This window comes from Leguminivora glycinivorella, chromosome 24 (assembly GCF_023078275.1).
Source record: "Leguminivora glycinivorella isolate SPB_JAAS2020 chromosome 24, LegGlyc_1.1, whole genome shotgun sequence".
NCBI lineage: Eukaryota > Metazoa > Arthropoda > Insecta > Lepidoptera > Tortricidae > Leguminivora > Leguminivora glycinivorella.
Window position 1 is genome coordinate 1371472 of NC_062994.1, and position 22678 is coordinate 1394149.

The following is a 22678-nucleotide window of genomic DNA, read 5'->3' on the forward strand; positions in this document are numbered from 1 at the left end:
TAACTGTGTTGGATTTAGAATGATATTTTTAACATGTATAAGTAGTTTGTGCAAATTTTGTCAATTGCGATATGGTATTATGTCATACCTAGCGAAACAGATACAAAAAAATATTCATGTTAAAAAAAATAAGAAACGTCGCGTTGACTCCTTAAAATATGCCAATAAACTGATATTGTGCTGTCTTAAACAATTGCTTTATTAAAATTGCAATAATTTAGCTAAACTGTATTCTTAACATTACAAAAAAATATTAGAGTTACTAGAGTTCACATCTCATCAACTTAAAAGACATGATAAATAAGATACATGAATTTGTGCATGTTTAATCAATTGCTCCTTAAATAATACGATATTAATATTAATTTTATTTGCGTACAATCCACGCGGCGCGGGTAGTGTAGGTATCAGCGCGGCAGCGGGGAAGGGCAATGACCTCTCTCGGCAATCGACAAACGACGCGTTGCGTATAAAACGCAAGTTTATTTAAACTGTGCGCCCAAATGAAGCTATTTAATTCAAAGCCTGTTGTGTTCGGTATTAGAGTAGCATTTTAACTAAATAATATTTATGTTTCCCAGATATAATTATTTCAGGCATAAAATAATTCCATTAAAAATTAGCGTGCCTTGTTACTCGTAACACGAATTAGTATGAATATTATGGTCCCGGCCGGCAAAAAAGCATTTATCGAAATCTGTATAATTTATTTTGACAAATGTCAAAATGTCATTTTTCATATCCACCCGCTATATCGCTTTTTGTTGTACATTATTTTATTTTTATAATAGACATTACGATTTACGATACAAGTGTGGAGAAAAGGAAGTTCGAAACGAGGGGCGATAAATTAAAACAGGACCGGAGGGAGTATCTTAAGTTGACATGAGTTATAAATTTCCTTTTTCGCACGTGTATCATACAACGTCTTGCAGTACAGATGGCCCTTCGAAGTCTTCCTCTACTTATACTTCTCGCCCTAGCGCGTAAAAAAAAACACCGTCTGTACTGAAAAGTAACTTAATTATATAATTATTACAAACAAATTGTCAAAAGTCATTTTGATCATATAATCTGTCAAAATGTGATTTTGAGTAAAAAATGTCAAACTGGAATTACGAGTCTAAAATGTCAAAAAAGCATGTTGAGTCAAGACAAGACTGTCAAAATGTAATTTTGAGTCAGAACTATCAAACTGACATTTTGGCTCGAATCTTATTGACATTTGCTGTCATAACTGTCAAAATGAAATTTTGGGACCAAACTGTCAAAATATATTTGGATCAAAACTGTCAAACGTCTTAGATCAAACCTGTCAAAATGACATTTTGAATAAAAACTGTCAAAATCTATCATTTGCCATTAAGGTACTATATCTTATACAACGGAATGACTTCAATTTACATTTTGAGTTAAAACGATCATATTGACATTTGCTGTCAAAAGTGTCAAATTGACATTTTGGTCAAAACCGTCAAATTTAAATTTTGCTCTAAACTGTCAAAATGACATTTTGGTAACTGTTAAATTGACATTTTGTCAAAACTGTCAAATTGACATTTCGGTCAAAAGTTCAAAACTGTCAAATTGACATTTTGGTCCAAAAAGTAAAATTGACATTTTGGTCAAAACTGTCAAATTGACATTTAGGTCAAAACTGTCAAATTGACATTTTGAGTCAAAACTGTCAAATTGACATTGTGTTAATTCTGTTATATTGAAATTTTGGCTCAACAGAGTCAAAATGTCACGTTGGGTCAAAAATGTAAAAATAAAATGTAGGGGCAAAACTGTCAAATTAACATTTTTTTGCTTTAAAACGATCAAATCGGCGATTATCTGTTGAACTGTCAAAATATATTTTCGATCAAAACTTCCAAATTGACGTCTAATTTCAAACCTGTCAAAAATTGTCAATTGCCTTTATGGTATGTGTAATCTGTCGAGTTGTCAACGGAATGACTTCTCTTTACACTTTGGGTATTTATGGGTTAAAACGATGATATTTGCTGCCAAAACTGTCAAAACTGTCAAAATTGCATTGTGTCAATTCGGTCATATTGCCCTTTGGGTTAACAATGTCAAAATGTCACTTTTGTCCAAAAATGTAAAAATGAAATTTTGGGTCAAAAATGACAAATTTACATTTTGGGTTAAAACGATCAACTTGGCATTTGTGCTCAAAATTGTCAAATTGACATTTTGGGTCAACTCTGTCAAAACATCATCTTGGGTCAAAACTGTCAAAACGATATTTTGGGCCTAAACTGTCAAAATGACATTTTGAATCAAAACTAGTTTATTTTACGTAATTAGTTTATACAACGGTATGACTTTATTTCTAAGCAAGAACCAAGTTAGTCTAATTTGACTGTATGACTCATACACCGTGTTTTTTTTTCGTTTTCCATGAAATTCGACATGCAGATAGGTTCATTATCGGGAACCACCTGGTATACAACGTGTTTTTATTGATATCCGTTAACTTTAAGGGAAGTTTGCTTAGGTGAATTACAATTAATTTCTCTAAGAAAAAGAAAGTAATTAAAAAATAAATTTAATGAATCAATTAGTGTAGTAAAAAAAAAGTGTAGTACGGCCTTTATACTTTCAGAATACTATTTATTATGACATGTGACGTCAATTACTAAACACTGGTTGAATGTTATTTAATTCTTGTTTGTCACACGGATTTAACTTTAGGAAATTTTATAGGATGTCACACACGTGTCCAGTAATTAAATTTTTTTTTTAATAGATCGATAACCGTACAAGTTAAGATGCTGGTTTCATAGATAACATACATACAAACATGCATACAATCACACCTGTTTCCCAGAGGGGTAGGCAGAGATCACGGATTTCCATTTACTACGATCCTGACAAACCACTTTCGCTTCACACACTTTCATAACGTTTCTCATACACGCTCGTCGGTTTCGAGTACTTCTAACCTGGCCTTTTTGCAATATTTCCCTGATTTGATCAAGAAACGAAAGATAATTCGTATATAAAGATATAAATTCATAGATAAATAATTGTTTTTGACCTAAAGAACCTTTCCTTAAAGTTAACGGAATTCAATAAAAACACAGTGTATACATACACAGACGCTAGTTTCTCGTCCATTTTGTGACAATAGTGCCTGGCAGAACTAAATTTGGGAAAGAAATCGCGAAAGATTTTATACTCCATTTACTGTACCGCCGTACGTTTAATTTGCATTATAATTGGAAATCTAGGAAAATATAGAAAAAAAAAGTTACTCTTTTTTAGGGTTCCGTAGTCAACTAGGAACCCTTATAGTTTCGCCATGTCTGTCTGTCCGTCCGTCCGTCCGTCCGTCCGCGGATAATCTCAGTAACCGTTAGCACTAGAAAGCTGACATTTGGTAAGAATATGTATATTAATCACGCCAACAAAGTGCAAAAATAAAAAATGGAAAAAAAAGTTTTATTAGGGTACCCCCCTACATGAAAAGTGGGGGCTGATATTTTTTTTCATTCCAACCCCAACGTGTGATATATTGTTGGATAGGTATTTAAAAATGAATACGGGTTTACTAAGATTGTTTTTTGATAATATTCATATTTTCGGAAATAATCGCTCCTAAAGGAAAAAAAAAGTGCGTCCCCCCCCCCTCTAACTTTTTAACCATATGTTTAAAAAATATGAAAAAAATCACAAAAGTAGAACTTTATAAAGACTTTCTAGGAAAATTGTTTTGAACTTGATATGTTCAGTAGTTTTTGAGAAAAATACGGAAAACTACGGAACCCTACACTGAGCGTGGCCCGACACGCTCTTGGCCGGTTTTGGGTTTTGCATCAGCTACTTACAAACTTCTTAGAATTATTAGCGGTTCTTGCTTAGAATTATTAGCATCTGTTAATTACTTCCTTAAATACTTCCCGTTATAAAAATTACACCCTGTATTGTGTAACGAAAAACTGAAATTAATAGTTACAATAATAAATATAATCACGGTGTATGAATAGGATACTGGATCAAATTACCCCCATATTGGGATAAAGGCGAATTTACCGCAATTACGAGGATTTCGTAGGGAAATGTAAAATGAAATCATATTTTCGATGCGATACCTTCACGTGTTTTCGAAATATACAGATTGGTCTTTTCGTTAATAATGTAATAAAATAAAGTTCAGTAATATATATGTAAGTTTTAATTGGGAAGACATGCAAAAAATTGGGAGAATCCCGTCAAATCCCGACCATCTGGCAACCCTAAATTATGCATGACTGCGCACGAGACGTATGTACTTACGCCGCGAGGCAGCGCGGCGTCGCGCCAGTGGCACGCGCCAACCTGATTGGTTATCGGTTGCGCGCTACACTGCGCGAAAATTTAAAATACTTTGCTATTGAAATGTCGTCAAATATTGAAAACCCATTGATCAAAACCGCACAAATTAAATTTGATGACTCGATATTATATTATAATAATATAGACGTCAACTTATGAACATGAAAATTTTTTTGAGGATTTGAACGGGTTTTTATTACAAAATATTTTTTTTAAATATAAGCAATCTATGAATGTCGCACACTTTTAAAAAAATAAGATATTTTAATGCCCTGAATCGTACAAGACTTCACTTACTGACTCTAATATTTTTTAAAGGGTTTTAGGATCAATATTAGAATTTTTTTTAATATCATTAAACCCATCGATGAAAATTGCACAAAATGCGTATATACATCGGCAACCACTTTGTTTTTAGACAAATACAAATAATTTCTTCTCGAATATTTTTTTGACTGAACACTGCTTAAAAAGAGAAATACCTAAAGTTCGTGCTAAGCAAGTACCTAGGAACGCACAAAACATTATTTTTATATTTGATCAATAGTCTAAAAACTATATGCAAAAAATAAGCAACATGAATATTATCGAAACCTCAAAAGTTATCGCTACCCGACTAAAGTCAGTAATGAGTGAAGTTTGAATTCAAACGGTCGCCGTTCCCGCGCCCCCGCCCGCGTTTGTTCCGTTCAGGATCCGAATTTAGGGAACGAGTTTCAACCTGAAGTTTCTAGTTTGTCGTACTTTGCGCTGCTGCGCGGACGCATGATGAATAAAAGTGATCGATGGAGACGAATTTTAGCAGCTGCTTTTAGATAGTCATTCTCATTATGTTCGTTGTTTTAGCCCGTGATATTATACTTATTTAATATTGTGTGTGGCGATCGCAAAAGTGTTTGTGGTGCTGAATTGTGGTTTTTTATTTGTGATGTTTTATTGGGGCTTGGATCGAGGTATTAACATTCGGAATGCTTTTTAACATTATTTTTGCGATATATTTTACGTAGGTACCTACTTAACCTACTTATAAATATTTGACGATGGGAGCAACTTAAAATAGTTCTAACAATTATGCCTTTCCAATCTACCTAAAGGTATAACTGCCAGTAGTACCTAGTGCTTGTAACAGGTTGTTGATGTGCAGTATATGGCGTGTGTTACATATGAAACTATCGTGTTAAAAAAAGGACACTCTTGTTGCAAAATTAGTGCCTTTAATGCCAGAAACAAGGCGTGATTTTTGGAGTCGATTGCCAATTAATGACCTTTCGGATGATCTTTAAACTGGAGGCGAATAGGCTACTAGACTCATATCTAATTTGGCACAATAAATAATTGTCTTTTGTAATATTTTGCGTACCTATTAAATGTGTACGATGTCTACGAATTTTTAATTCAAAAATGTGAATAAATTTTTTTTGGCCACTGAAAACTCTGTCGGCCGTGTAGTGACGTCATATAATTCATGTCAAATCAATCGCTGACATTACATGATACCTTTATGCCTCGTACTTAAATTGTCAGAAAGTGTTGTTTTCGCACTGATTCACAGAAAATTTATAGATGACATGGCTGATGTTGTTTTTACCTGAAATATTACGTAAACGTATTCTTTAAAAATATTTTTTTGCGATTTATAAGCCATAATAAAATAATATATAGTGATATTTTTTTTCCGTTAATTGGATAGTAAGTAATGCTATAAGACAAACTATAAAAAGGGTCAAGTAGCCTATTGTTTACCCGATGACTGATTTTTGTTTTATGCATAAAATTTAATTAATTGTCTAATAATGTTGCCTTTTGTTATTACTCGTATGATCCCATCAAACAAATATTATATTGTGATCAGACACGAAACGACATTTTGATATTTGCTAGTCCCTTTTCGGTGAAGGAAAAAACGTGAGGAAACCGGACTAAGTCCAATAAGGCCTACTTACCCTTCGGGTTGGAAGGTAAGATGGCAGCCGCATTTGTAAAAACTAGTTCCTGCGCCAAATCTTGCGATTAGTTGTCAAAGTGGACCCCAGGCTCTCATGAGCCGTGGCAAATGCCGTGGTAAATGCCGGGATAATGCGAAAATTAACCATTTAAAATACTTAGTATGACCACTTGCTAGCTTTTTGTTTTGTAATTGGCGAAACAATACTATTATTTTTTTGTAATTAATTGTTAGTAAGGCACATAAAAGTTCTAAATAGACACATACATTTAGTTTCAACAGTTTGTCTTATAAAGCAAGTTATACTTCTTTATATAAAACCAAGTCTTGTGAGAAAAAGGTCTTTGGTACTATTTTTTTTTAACAAAATCTTTGTTTGCCTCTACTGTAAAATTTCGGTAAATGCACTTGCTAGGCTTTGATTTTGGACAGCCGACGTGTTCACCTACACGAGCTTAGACTGCTAGGAACGCGCCTCTTTCATATATTTGATCGCCAGTGTCCGAGGTATGCTTGTATGAGTGAGATATGACAGGTCGACTGTTCGCGTTTTTGATAGGCGGTAACTGTGAGGTAACCGAGAGGGGGTGGGCGGGACTTTCAGCGGGAGTGGCCATACAGTACGATAGTACTCTTTACTATACTGTGCCGAAGTTGTAGCTCACTGGTTCAGTAATAGCCTGTTCACTGTAGACTTAAAGAAACCTGGATTTGTAATCAACCGGGAATACATAAGAGGGGAGAATGTTCCACTCCCATCGAGTACATACCCTAATAGAGCAGAAATGTTATTTAATTTGTTCGAGAACGATTCCGCCAACTCGCGGCTACTCATATCCCCTCTCACTGCGCTCCCATTGGCTGATACAAGGTCAAGTAATAAGTGCTAGGGATGAGGTAGTGCGTAAGTAAGGTTTATCGATAAATATATTTTAACCCCTTACGCGCTTTATGCACCACCGTGTGTGCAAGCTCCAAAAGTCCGTAACATTGCATGCACACACGGTGGAGCAGAAATCTATTACATACTACTATATATTATTATTAGTATAAAACACGATATATATACAAAAAGGGAAAACTATATTTTCTTGGAAGTAAAAATGGTATAATAATCAGATTACAATTATTTTAAGTAAAAGTTATGAAATTTTCCAATCCCTAATTATGTATCTTCGAGTTTCTCAAGTTGTGTTTTTTATTTCGATTTAAATAGCAATTTATTATTTTACAAAATACTTGAACGTAATATTTAAATTAATACATATATCAGATAGAGATTTTACGAAATCGTGTCACCTAAATATACCCACAACATTTTAACTATAAAACTCCCGTGAGACTCATACATATTTAAAAATATTTTAAGCGGGTTACTCACGTAGCGGGTTTTTTTTTTAAATACCCACAACATATCTAATTACACCTACGAATTAGGTACCTAATACATTAATATAATCAATGAAGCTTAACATAATCGATAATATACAAATATTCGACATAAACCATTAATGCAAACATTAGTGCAAGATAACTTTCTCGTTTCTTTATTTAAATAGAGTGTGATCATTATGTAGTAGGTACACAAAATAAAATTCCTTACTCATTACTTAAATATCGATACACCACTTGATGCTATAAATTAAGCATGTACAACACTAGTGCAGACTGGAAAGAGATGGTGTGATGTGAATTGAGTTACGTGGAAGCAAGAGATAACGACATACGTCTAGCCTGCGTCATCACCTTTCACTTTTGTTGTCCAGTTTAACTTGGCCTCCGGACAAAATTTAATATAAAGTAGTTTATAATTTAAAATCGTAATTTACCGATGAAAAGTTATTCCTTATGTTTTCAAGTCAGATGTTTTGCTGTTTTTTCTACGAAACTGAATAGAACAGCACGCCATTATAATAATAGTAAAACAAACTATAATTTATTTCGTAATTCGCAGAGACGTACGCACGGATCCAATACTGGTTTTGTACTGTTTTAGTGAGAGCGTGCGCTAACATTTATAAGTGACAAATCACATATCCGTTGCGCAGACGGACAGCCCCATATTACCACTCTATTGGGTATGTCCTCGATGTCCACTCCTTAGCAGTTCGCATAAAAAAGGAGAGGCAAACCTCTTCGTGCGAATGAAAGGTAGGTCGACAACGTAATGGCGCAATTTCATTACTTGATAACTCGTTCGGTATACAGCATATGGGGAGTCCCCGCAGGCGAGATAACAACCGATGAAAGTGGTGCAATTTGATTGGTCGTTATGCAGCATATGGGGACTCCCCGTAGGCGAGATAACAACCAATGAAAATTACGATTACTATTTAATTTCCCCGAATGCGGGCCCTGTGGAACGCGTTACAGAAACCTTCTCGCACCCCGAATGCGGACCCTCATCGACTAATGAAAACGTTTCTCCGAATGCGGGCCCTGTGGCATGCGTTACAGGTTACAGAAATCTCTCGTACCGAATTTTAGTTAAATATACTAGTGTTATTAACTAGATTTATCGAAAAAGAATTGTCCACTCTCAGAACAACTCAGTTAAGAGGGGGTAGAGCAGGGAGAATTTTCAGAATCTGTCAAATTACCCCATTACACACACAAACACCCTTCACTCACACTACCTCAATTTACTGTGAAAGGTCAGTGACCCTTAATTTTTTTCAAGAGTGTTATTTTGAGTTTGTAGTCAACTACTGACCTCCTTTGAGAAATTAAAACTGTAAAAAAGGTAGCATACAAGAAGACAGAGAAAAAATACGCATCATCTAGCTTTCCTTCTCTGTTCATGTCTCATGTGACTTAAATTTACCTAAATATGTAGATAACGTTCCTTATTCAATTGATTGTTTATCTAGGTGTATTTCAAATTACATTGCACTTCATTTTGCGTTACTTTTCTATACTTAGATTAAAAATCGTCAGCCTGCCTATCCCCGCAAACATTATTCAAAGACGTGTGTGAAGGGCTAAAGGCCGATACCTCCAGGCAGACAATTATGGTCGCGTGATAAATGATAAACCATCAGCCCTATCACACTATTTGTAAGTGCGATAGGGACGGCCCGATGTTATACCATTTATCGCGCGACCATGATTGCCCTGCCGGTCTTCGGAGGCCTGTGCTGTGCATTACGTATATGCGGGGTGTATTAAAGACTAACAGATAGGTACTTTATTCTTTTTGGTCGTTAGGTTTTTTATCAATTTATCATTTATTTTGATACAAAAATAAAGTATGTGTATAAAATAAAAACCTAATGAATAGAGTACAGCTAGCAGCAGTCATGTCAGAGACACAAAGAAAGACAGGGAATATCGACGCATATCTTATCTTATCCAATACTGCCATCGGCATCTGCATCAGACTCTTGATCTTACCCAATTTCCGAGTCCCTTCTCTTAATTTCAGTTCCTTGAGTTGAAAATGTTGAAACTCATACTTAGTATTAAATAAACCACAAATACATATAAAAACCGGCCAAGTGCGAGTCGGACTCGCGCACCGAGGGTTCCGTACAAACCTGCATTTGATATGAATTTCAACTTGATAGCTCTACGCGTTCATGAGGAAAAAAGTAATAAGTTTATATTTATTAAAAAATATATTCATATTCATATATTCATATTATTTATTCATAATATTTGCAATATTACATGTCATTTTTACATTCAGTAGTAGAGTTAGATTCAGTAATTATATAATTATACATTCGTACAGGGAATTACAATAAAGTAAGATAAAAATAATTGTTGTCACTTAACTATAGCTTAACACTGAGAAATTCATTATAGCTGTAGAATGTGTGCTCGAGGAGCCAAGACTTCAGCCTAGTCTTGAAAGATTGGAGTGACTGTCTATATATTTTGTAATGTAACTAAAAATTTAAGGTTTTCGGAATTTTTCCTTTATGTGTGCTATAAAACGTTGCTTCATGCCAAATTTCAAGATTCTAGGTCGACTGGAAGTACCCTTTAGGTTTTGATTCCCTTGCGAGTACTTGCGAGTTTCAAAATATGCAGCTTAAATTGCTGTTTCTTTTGATTGCGTTGACATAGAAGTTTGATTTTGTTACAGCTTAAAGGTATTATAGACCTGAGTATTTGGTATGAATTTCAATTTAATACCTCTACGCGTTTATGAGGAAATGGGTAGTAAGGTTAAAATTATTAAAAAAAAAAAATATTATGTGATGTAACTAAAAATTTATGGTTTTCGTAATTTTTCCTTTATCTATGCTATAAGACGTTGCTTCGTACCAAATTTCAAGATTCTGAGTTCACGGGAAGCACCCTGTAGGTTTTGATTCCCTTGCAAGTGTCGAAAATTTGCGGCATAAACGGCTGTATCTTTTGATTGCGTTGGCTTAGAAGTTTGATTTTTTCACAGCTTCAAGGGACAGTAGACCTGAGTAATTGATATAAATTTCAGCTTCATACCTCCACGCGTTCCTGAGAAAAAGGGTCTTGACAGACGGACGGACGGACGGACAGACGGACAACAAAGTGATCCTATAAGGGTTCCGTTTTTTCCTTTTGAGGTACGGAACCCTAAAAATCACAATATAATTTTAAATTATGGCTTAGGCCCTGTACCAGTTGCAGTCGCCACGTCTGTAAAGCCCCTTGTAGTTTCTTTTAAATGGAAAAATACCTAGATGTCATGTCATACACATCTGTGATGTAACTGAAAATTAAAAAACATCGCTTAGAGATAAGGTTCAAATTAGCATGGCAAAAAATACAGTGCAGTCAAAATACCATCAAAATACGAAAAAGCATATGTCAATGTCAATATCACTGCCGTATGCCGTATTTCAGGCCATAAGGGCTGTTTTCTCAAATATGAAAAAATCTCAAAAGCAGAACTTTAAATAGTATTTTATGCAACAGGCGTTTAAAGGAGATCAAAAAAGACGAGTGGCGTGGGTAACAATTTGAGGCGAAGCCGAAAATTGTTATTAAGACGCCACGAGTATTTTTTGACTCAGTTAAACACCGTTGCATACAATACTTTTTCTACGACCATGCACTTAGTTGTTAATAGGTTTCTCGAATAACTTTCGTGAAATTCACACTGTTTCCTGTATTTTGACGCAAAGGTTTGCACTGTCAGCTCAGCTGCCCAAAGCCTTCCCGCGCACGCGCGCCGTATCGTTATAAGGCGTTGCCATGGTTACAGGGCCAAACAATGCGTTTTCAGTTTTTTCGATACTGCGCGCATGCGCGGAAAGCCGGCGGACACTGGCTTTGGGGAATAGACTTTTATGTAGGGTTTTAAAGATCTATGCACGACCCTGTAAATGACGAATAATAGTTCGGGAGTAGAAAAAAGACTTTCTAGGAAAATTATTTTGAACTTGATAGGTAGAACAATTTTTAAAAGTTGTACAAAAAAAATCTGAACTAAGTTTGTAACTATATGAAAAGCATTTTTTATCTTAGATTGCATATTTTATATACATATTATCGTAACGAATTTTCTTTCAAATAAAAAGAGAATTATTAGAATAGGTTGACGGTGTCTACCGTAAACTGGGGTTACATTGACCAATTTGGGAATTTAAACGTAACGTAACTAAGGAAGAAAAAAAATGGGACCATCAACTTTTTAGGGTTCCGTAGCCAACTAGGAACCCTTATAGTTTCGCCATGTCTGTCTGTCCGTCCGTCCGTCCGTCCGTCCGTCCGTCCGTCCGTCCGTCCGTCCGTCCGTCCGTCCGTCCGCGGATAATCTCAGTAACCGTAAGCACTAGAAAGCTGAAATTTGGTACCAATATGTATATCAATCACGCCAACAAAGTGCAAAAATAAAAAATGGAAAAAAATGTTTTATTAGGGTACCCCCCCCCTACATGTAAAGTGGGGGCTGATTTTTTTTTTCATTTCAACCCCAACGTGTGATATATTGTTGGATAGGTATTTAAAAATGAAGAAGGGTTTACTAAGATCGTTTTTTGATAATATTAATATCTTCGGAAATAATCGCTCCTAAAGTAAAAAAAAGTGCGTCCCCCCCCCTCTAACTTTTGAACCATATGTTTAAAAAATATGAAAAAAATCACAAAAGTAGAACATTATAAAAACTTTCTAGGAAAATTATTTTGAACTTGATAGGTTCAGTAGTTTTTGAGAAAAATACGAAAAACTACGGAACCCTACACTGAGCGTGGCCCGACACGCTCTTGGCCGGTTTTTTCAGTCTTTTCCTGCTAAAAAGCTAACAAGGTAACAAAATAAGTGATATCAGGATTATTGTTTTCTGTCACAATGCCTGCACGTATGAAATGTTTCTTTTTAACCCAGTGGTTGACTGGTAGAGAATGCCTTAAGGCATTATGTCCACCATTTGTACTTATTTTTTTATGTGCAATAAGGAATAAATAAATAAATAAAATAATGTACGCAGAAAAAAACGATGTGATCAAACATAAACTGACATTGGGGTTACTTTGATACACTATATATATTTTTTAATGATAATCGAATGTAATCCCTTACAAAAGTATTTTATGTCAAGAAAAGATAAAAAAAAAATGGTTCGCAGTCAAATATTACAACTCTTTAACGCTATTTTGGGGTTACTTTGATCAAGAATAAAAATTAACATCTTCGAAAAACCAACTTTTTTTGCAATTATTTCAATATTTATCACAAGAAGCGATCAAATTATCAGCCTCAACAAGTACCGTGACAAAATCAGACAATAATTAACTATGTGTCATTATGGTCAATGTTACCCCATGCAAGTGATCAAAGACACCCCACAGAGTAAATCATTACTTAGTAGTAAATACCTAGTTTGACTTTATGATACAAAATTCAATACAATGGTATAGCTAAACACATTTCTGGCAACCTAATATTCACTGTGAACCTTTTACTTTAATACCCACTACGTTAGTTTATAAGTTTATTTAAACATGAAAAATAGCAATAAACTATGCTTATATTTTGACACGTTATCCGCACTGCCCACGACCATACTTACTTATTCACCGCGTCAGAGCACCATCTAACTATAAAGGTTGGTTAAGGGTTATCATAATATGTGTAGATTTCATTACCGACCACTCATAACATATTTAATCCTTATTTTTTGGTAAAATAAATATAATACGCTCGTGACAGGTCATATTTTGTTCGCAATCCGAAAGAGTCAACCCTTTTCCCTATTCACCCCCTTCCCGACCCTATTCACTCCAACGTTAGGGTGAGCGAAAATTACTAAATAAAACGACATATTTTCAAAGACAAACCGAAGTTCACACTGCCGGAAGATTTTTTTGTGTAAAAAATTAGCATGGCACATATAAAAAAACGGCTATCGACGTTCAAAAGTCGGTTTTGGCCCAATTCACCATAAATTACGTTAGTTATACCCGTTCCGACCCCATGAACCCAAAATCTTCAGAAAACGATGTACTATGTAGCCCAATTTTATTTGGTATTTTGGAGGTAACTAGTAAAAATAATTTAGTTTTACAATTGTGCGAAAATAAATTCTCATCTGGCCGGTTTTTTTAACCTGGCCTGGTGGCCTAGTGGTAATAACGTTAGCTGCGTAAGCTGAAGACCCGGATTCGATTCCCGGCTCAGCCACCGTGGGCCTTGTCGTTTTTTCTTTCGTGTATGATATCTATTTCAATATATGTATGTATGTATGTGAACACTTTATTGTACATAAGACAAGTTAGGACATAAAAATACAGTATAGTTATGATGTACAAAGGCGAACTTATCCCTATAAGGGATCTCTTCCAACCTTTGAGCGAATTGAAAATGTATTATTTATATAAACTTGAAAAAGAACAAATCAAAAATGATTCAATAAAATAATTTTATTTCTTCCCTAGTTGTATAGTTTCATACTTATGATTTTTATTTTAAAGTAATCCGTCTATATTATAGCAACCATGGGTGATTTTTGCGGACTTAAGTAGAAACGTGGAGGTAGACAGAAGTGTGATTAACATTTCTAAGTGTTAATTTCTTGTATCTAGTCTAACTACGAAGCAATACATTGACGTATAAATTGCGTCCATATACAGAGAGGTCATTCATAAAAATACCACTTTAGGTAAGTTATTGTATACAATGTGACAAGCATTGACCACACATCCCAATTCACCCCTCTTCCGACCCTAATCAGCCCCTTCGTAAACCTATTCACCCCTTTGCGACCCGATTCCCCCCATTCCTGATCCCATTCACCCCTCAGGCCGCGGATATTTATTCATCCCGTAAAAATTCCCCAACACAGTTGCATCGCTTTCTTCATGAAAACCATTATAAAAATGAAAATATGTCTTATGATTTTCTGTTATACATAAACTTTAGAAGTGTATACACATTCAAAAGGATAATGAACGATTAAAATGAGTAAAAATCCAATAAATTTGAACGTCAACTTTGACAGACATGAAACTGTAAATAAAAATGTGTGGCTTGCACATTTTCACTGTAATTTTAAATATGTAACACATTTTTTTTTAGTAACATATTGTGTATAATACTTTTCATTCAACAGATAACTGTTATTGGCCTAAGACTATGTAAAAATACCTATGTAAGTTGAATATTTACGGCTGTTGTCCTAAATACCAATAATAATAATAAAAAAAAAAACAATATATTATTTTCCTACTTTGATTGCGGAAAATAGAAGGAATATGTCAAGAAATATAATAACATTATATACCCCCGGAACCCTTTTCACCCCAAATTACGGTATTTATTAAATTGTCAAGAGTGAACAGGCATCTTCTGGGCGAGCTCACTCCATCGTAGGCCACGTCTTTGCCTTTGGCTAGTCTGTGGTCAAGAGTAAGCCCATTTATAATTAAAAAAAAAAACCGGCCAAGAGCGTGTCGGGCCACGCTCAGTGTAGGGTTCCGTAGTTTTCCGTATTTTTCTCAAAAACTACTTACTGAACCTATCAAGTTCAAAACAATTTTCCTAGAAAGTTTTTATAAAGTTCTACTATTGTGATTTTTTTCATATTTTTTGAACGTAGGGTTCAAAAGTTAGAGGGGGGGGGACGCACTTTTTTTTCCTTTACAAGCGATTATTTCCGAAACTATTAATATTATCAAAAAACGATCTTAGTAAACCCTTTTTCATTTTTAAATACCTATCCAACAATATATCACACGTTGGGGTTGGAATTAAAAAAAATCTCAGCCCCCACCCTAATAAAACATTTTTTTTTCATTTTTTATTTTTGCACTTTGTTGGCGTGATTGATACACATATTGGTACCAAATTTCAGCTTTCTAGTGCTTACGGTTACTGAGATTATCCGCGGACGGACGGACGGACGGACGGACGGACGGACGGACGGACGGACGGACGGACGGACGGACGGACAGACGGACGGACGGACGGACGGACGGACGGACAGACAGACATGGCGAAACTATAAGGGTTCCTAGTTGACTACGGAACCCTAAAAATTGTCATTATGTAAAATGTCGGAAACTACGAAACCCTACATTGACGCGCTCTTGGTCGATTTTTCGTCTTAATGCTATGTAAGAGATAATAAAAAATTACACCTCCCAATTTATAATAAGTTTTTTTTGCAAAAAAAATATTTATTGCTCTCCGAGACATTTTTAAAAACCCCTGACTCAATGGGTATACGACGTTTCATAACAGAGTTCCTATGATCACCTTTCTGCTCCATCATCAGATTAGCTCCATGATACCATAATATTGCATTGTCACTTGATTTACACAGGTGTGCAAAATTTCAGCTCAATTGGAAACCGGAAAGTGGGTCAAATTTAGCTTCTACGTTTTGACTCAAACTAACATACCTACTAACAAGGCAAGTTGAATAAAAGCTTGTATAAAGGCTCGTTTTCGTGAACTGTCAAATCACCTCATACAATTTACGGCTGTAAGGCAACCAGGTAGGGTTTATTATTGCACTTTAATTACATATTAATGATTTCTAGCCCGTAAGATATATATTTGCTTTAACAATGGATAGATATTTATGCGGGTGAAAGTGTAATTTAGGTTTTTATAAAGAATCTAATATTTTTAAGCGACCCGATCAGATATGTATGCGGATAAGGACCCTCCCACATCTACCGTCTTGCGATCGTAGCGTCGGGCCAACTGTATGGCTAAGCCGCGCTGACGCGGCGTCTTTTTCCATACAGTTGGCCCGACGCTATACGCTCGCGAGACGCTAGAAAGAGAGACGATGTTTTTGCCGGTCACGGAGCATCACAAATTTTTGCCGGGAACATGTCGTCATATACTTATGTTATGGCCCACTATAGAAAATCAGATATTTTTGCACGGCTGTTCATAGTCATTTATGCTGGTCACCAGCTGGTGTTCCATGAATATTTGGTTTAGTTGAGTGGAGAAGTGCCATTCAAAACAAGCGCTTTGTAAACAACGATGTATTTAGGTGATTTATAATTATTATTGTTTTCAACTTACGGTTACGTGTTCGCGGTATGCACAGAGTAAATCTTTAATGAAATTGAGTCATTTTTTTATATACACAATTAAATTTGAACCAGAAGCACTATACCTATACCCGCTCGCATTCCCCTTTTTCTATTCTAAGTAAGAATCGATTAATACGTATCTGAATATGTATGAATAAATTAAATTGTAATTGTTTACATACAACCTGTGAAGTTTGGTTGACAAAATTTGACGTAGGTACTGTCATATATATTTTTAAAATGACGTATTGTTAATACCAGCGTAATGAAAATGTATTCCAATGAGTAAAACAAAACATTAAACTTTTTTCAATTTAACCGAACTAGAATGAAATCATTTATACTCATTCGGTTGTGTTCGTTATTTTCTTTGATAATGTGATATATTTTTATTTATTTTTTATGCACAAGCCATGCACCTTTAAATTTTAAATGAGATTGGATCTCCACCTGACATATTTGATTTACCCTATTTATTTTGAGCACAGTTTTACACTGGTATGGTTTTTCGTGTACGTACACTATTTTCTGTCAAAATATTTGTCAAATTTAATTGTCAACGCGGAGCGACCGGCGACACGTCTGCCTCCGACGAGCCGCTCACGGCATCTAATCGAAAGGAGAATTCTGACAGCAATGGCGAATGTATGGAAATTTTACGATAGTTTAAATTTAAGGTAAAATTTCTTTGTTGCCTTTGAGAGGAAAAATATAAAAAACCTCAAAACTTCTAGTCCATTTATCTGGCTTTTAGAATCACTTAATGTTATAACTAAAGTATTGAATTTTTTTAACAAAGTTTACTAAACGGAGACATACGTTTTTCTCATTTTAGGTCAACTTTGCGTGGGTTTATTTATTATACCTTTAATAATTAGAGATTCTGAATAGTCAAAAGTTGTAGACACACTCTTTAAGATAATAACTCTATTTATTTTATTTCATTTAATTTAGAAATGTGAGCAGCATTTGTTTAACGCCGAATGCACTTTTCGAGGATTTCGTACGACCCCCTCTTAGGGCCTTATCACACTTGCGATTTACAAGCGAGGCGAGAGCGAAGCGAGCGCGCAGCGAGTTCGTCGCGAGCCCGTAACTAATTCGCAGCGAGTGCGTCGCGAATTCGCCGCGAGCGCGTAACGAATACGCTGCGTATTCGCTGAATGTGATCTGCGTCTTAGACAGTCACTTACATAATGGATTCCGACGACGAAACACTTCTGTTAGCTTTATTGCTTCGAAGAAGTAAGAAACGAAAACTAAAGCAGAAACGGCGTGTTTGGGAGGATCCATTTTTAAGTAATCGACTGCAAGAGAGCGACTATTATGTGCTGTTTTGTGAACGAATCAAAATTTTTTAAATTTTATAAATGCCTCGATATCGATTCCAACAGTGTTTGATTGTTCCGCCATTATTGTTACTGTCCGCTCACACTCGTAGATAATAAACTACTACAAATGATAGGATTAAACTAAAGTGGGTAGAAATGAATTTTGCTGACGAAGGTACAGCATATCTAGACGCGGCGAACTCGCTACGAAATCGTTGCGCGCTCGCGGCGAAGTCGCGACGCACTCGCTGCGAATTGGTAACGGGCTCGCGACGAACTCGCTGCGCGCTCGCTTCGCTTTCGCCTCGCTTGTAAATCGCAAGTGTGATAAGGCCCTTAAAAGATATTGCGAAAAAATCTTTAAAATCGAGGTTCGGCTCTCGACTGTTTTCTCCTTCAAAACTTAATCAATCGTAACGAAATTTGAGAATCTGAATAACAATGAAATTATCTGTGTCGGACCGTTTAGTTTTTTTGGCTAATTGTTACCAATTTTGAATACCACACCTTTTTTGCGCCTTAATCAATAAGGCCGTTTTTGGAAATATTTGATGGGCTCTAGCGTCTTTAAAAATAAGAATATCAAAAAAATCAAAACGGTCCGACACATAAAAATAATAATATTCTGAGTTGAGAAAATCATTGCTCTATCTTAAAAAACCAGCAGGGTTAGCACAGGATTGCCGCGGGAGTATGTCGCCGCGAGATAGACTATCCGTCCTTATGTCATTGATACAGTTAGAAGAAGACATGTGATCTATCTCGCGGCGACATACTCTCGCGGCAATCATGTGCTAGGCCTACAGGGAGGAAATAGTCGAGAGCGTTTGTATGGAGAATTGACCCCTCCCTGTATCGTCTTAATATTTCCGCCAAAGATACCACACCGTATGTTTTTTTAACGAAACCTTATTATTGTCAACAGGCCCAGTTACAAAAGAAGAAAAACAAATTCAGCGGACTACAAATATTCAAAAACAAGGCATTTGAAGAAGACGAACCGAAATCCAAGATCAAAAACGAAGGTTTTCTAAACAGAAGAAACGGCGACCCTGAAAACGAGTTACACAGAGCTATAGACTCTATGGCCGATGAACTAAATGGCACAACTTGTAAAAATAGAGATAAAATTAATAAAATAGTTCCAGAAGAGTTGAAAGGGAAGAAGTTTAAAGAGTTATCTGTGACCGAGTTGGAGAGTTTAGGAGAAATGAACGCGAATGAAGATAGATTTAGACATAGACTTAATGAAGATAATTATAATGATGATGTTCAGAGGGCTAATATGTCTTGGATAGATTAAAAGCCTGATAATATGGTCTCCATTGCCGTCCAGCGGGGTAATGCAGCGGGAATAATGGGGACTTTTGAGCCGGGTACGATCCGGGGAGGAATATTTTAGTTTTAGTGTAGGACCTACCTTATTTATTTTGTATAGATTTAATTTATGTTACATTTTATATCATTGACACCAATGATAATATTGTCTTCGGTTAATAGTGTGTGAACCTGCCTTAAAAATCTATATTATTTATGGTCATGGTTCGTTAATATTTCTTGTATGTGGGTAGCTTTTGCACGTTGTAATTTTTCCTCAGTCACCTGTTGACCACGAACGCTGTAAAGTGTTCGAAACGTCGGGATGAATTATAAATTCATTATTCGCGATTTAATCAGGACGCGTTCAACTTACGGTTGGGCCGTACCGTGCGGCTGCGTTCGTGTCTCGCAAATGGTCTCGTCGAAGATCAGCGTTGACCTCCGGGTCGGCATTATGCTGAGACAGGACCATTTCGTGATAAACTTATCCATCCCTTGTACGTTTGTAGTTTTAGTCATACTTTATGCATAATGTGTAGTTTTTAAGTTTATTACGAATAAATATTTTGATTGATTGATTGATAATCAGTTTCCAATCAATCAATCAATCAAATCAATCAAAATATTTATTCGTAATAAACTTAAAAACTACACATTATGCATTAAGTATGACTAAAACTAGTTTCCATAGTTTTATTTCAGTACAGATGGTGTTTTTTTACGCACTAGTGCGAGAAGTGAACTGAAAAACGTCGTACGATATACGTGCGAAAAGGAAATTCGTAACTCGTGTCGATTTAAAACACTCCCTTCGGCCGTATTTTAATTTATCGCACCTCGTTTCGAATTTCCTTTTTTACGCACTCGTATCGTAATGTACTATTATCATGGGGGTTTCACAAATAGTGTACCTTTCTAATAGTAAAACTTTACGAATAAACTTACCAATAATTATATATTTATATAAATAAGTTTTAGCCTATTTAACTTCTAACACTGATTTAGTATTAAAATCGGTATTAAATATTTTTTTAATTATTTTTCCCAGAGTCAGAAAACCATTGTCTATCACATATATTAATATCTCGTTAAAAGAAAAAATCCTGCATTTAAGGGTTAACCAGCTATTTATGTCACTAGAATAGGCACTAGCAAAAAAACATTGTCAATAATTATAACCGTTTTTAGGGTTCCGTAGTCAACTAGGAACCCTTATAGTTTCGCCATGTCTGTCTGTCCGTCCGTCCGTCCGTCCGCGGATAATCTCAGTAACTGTAAGCACTAGAAAGCTGAAATTTGGTACCAATATGTATATCAATCACGCCAACAAAGTGCAAAAATAAAAAATGGAAAAAAATGTTTTATTAGGGTAGCCCCCCTACATGTAAAGTGGGGGCTGATTTTTTTTTTCATTCCAACCCTAACGTGTGATATATTGTTGGATAGGTATTTAAAAATGAATAAGGGTTTACTAAGATCGTTTTTTGATAATACTAATATTTTCGAAAATAATCGCTCCTAAAGGAAAAAAAAGTGCGTCCCCCCCCTCTAACTTTTGAACCATATGTTTAAAAAATATGAAAAAAATCACAAAAGTAGAACTTTATAAAGGCTTTCTAGGAAAATTGTTTTGAACTTGATAGGTTCAGTAGTTTTTGAGAAAAATACGAAAAACTACGGAACCCTACACTGATCGTGGCCCGACACGCTCTTGGCCGGTTTTTAATAAAATAACCCAATAAGAGTTTTAAGAATGTAAAGATCCTTATGGTTCATGGACTTATGGAACTAGTTTGTCGTGACTCGTGACCCAAATATGGGGCATTGGACTGTCAAAGTGTTAACCATTTTCGCAAAGTTTACGCTGTGGCGGCGAACAAGTTACCCATTTTAAAATGACACGCCTCACTATAAAAACCTAGATGGCTCATCAAATGTCACCCGCACCACACCTCGGACACTGGCGATCAAATATATGAAAGAGGCGCGTTCCTAGCACACAGTCTTAGCTCGTGTAGGTGAACGCGTACTATGCTTGTATGAGTGACATATGACAGGTCGACTGTTTGCGTTTTTGACAGGCGGTAACTGTGAGGTAACCGAGAGGGGGTGGGCGGCACTTTCAGCGGGGAGCGGGAGTGACCATACTGTACTCTTTATCCTTCTTTTTATTGTGTCCACACAGAAACTGTTAAAATAGGTAGAATTCGACCGATACAAGTCACTGATATTGAAATAAAACCATTTTTATAAAACAATAGAATTTATTTTTCAAAATTACATGTCTGACCTACCAGCGCTTCGGAATAAATATTTGATGAGAAGAAACGCCGCAAGAAACTCGTCATTATTACTTAAAAACTAATAACTACATTTAATTATACAATTTTTATCCATTATTTTAAATCTAATATAAACTTTATTATAATTTCAGCTGTACAAACGATGGTAATACATTACTTGATAGCATTATGTCATGGAAAATGTTTAATAAATCTTTCCCATCACGGAACAATGGTGTTCCGGACCTTTGGGAGGCGTGGGTGGGGCCGAAGCCAACGCGTAGATCCCCTTTTGACACTTTAATGAAATGTAAGGGGTACACCGAGCGGATGTTGCCCTTGCCTTTATCATGGGACACACGCAGAGGCAACACCCACCAGGGTGTAAGGACTATTTGAGAGTTAATGGAATCTAAAATGAACTGGGCTATTGGATGAAAGTGATGGACTAAATACTGGGCTATGGGATAAAAAACCGGACGCCTGCCTAATAAAACGGTATCCAATTTTATTTTAGAATACATTATTATTATCACCAATAACAATACTATTAATACACTGCAGGCACTTATAACATAGAATAACACTAATACTAAAATTAAATCAATTAAATTAAAAAAAATAGTTCTAATAAGTACTTAACTGCTGTTTGATGACGCTGTTCACTTTCTCAATATAATGGGTGTTTTACGCTATCAAGTATAATCTAAAATGTCAAAAACACATGGTATTTTTCAATCAAAGGGCATAGAGGAATGAGGGAAGAGTTGTAACTCCATCCATACATCAATTTGATGACGGTATTAAATACGTGAAGATCAACTCCAGACATAGGAGCCCCGCATAGCGGGGCTTCTTCGACTCAGGGATTTCACGATCTTACACTTAGTTATCAAGGTCATAATTTAATACACTTATCGATATAGTTACCGATGACGAAATAATGGCATGACAGATCTTAAGATCAGGCAAATTATAAAGATCTTGTGT

General features: G+C 35.7%; 1 protein-coding gene across 1 annotated transcript in view; it reads left to right on the forward strand.

Annotated features, from left to right (window-relative positions):
* The window catches only part of LOC125238960 (putative ammonium transporter 2), a 54509-nt gene extending 34913 nt beyond the window's left edge, over positions 1 to 19596 (forward strand). The window contains exon 12 of the mRNA XM_048146460.1: positions 19012 to 19596. Within this exon, the coding sequence (XP_048002417.1) occupies positions 19012 to 19389 (378 nt within the window). The 3' untranslated portion in view covers positions 19390 to 19596. The remainder of the gene's footprint in view (positions 1 to 19011) is intronic.
* The last annotated feature ends 3082 nt before the right edge of the window (positions 19597 to 22678 follow it).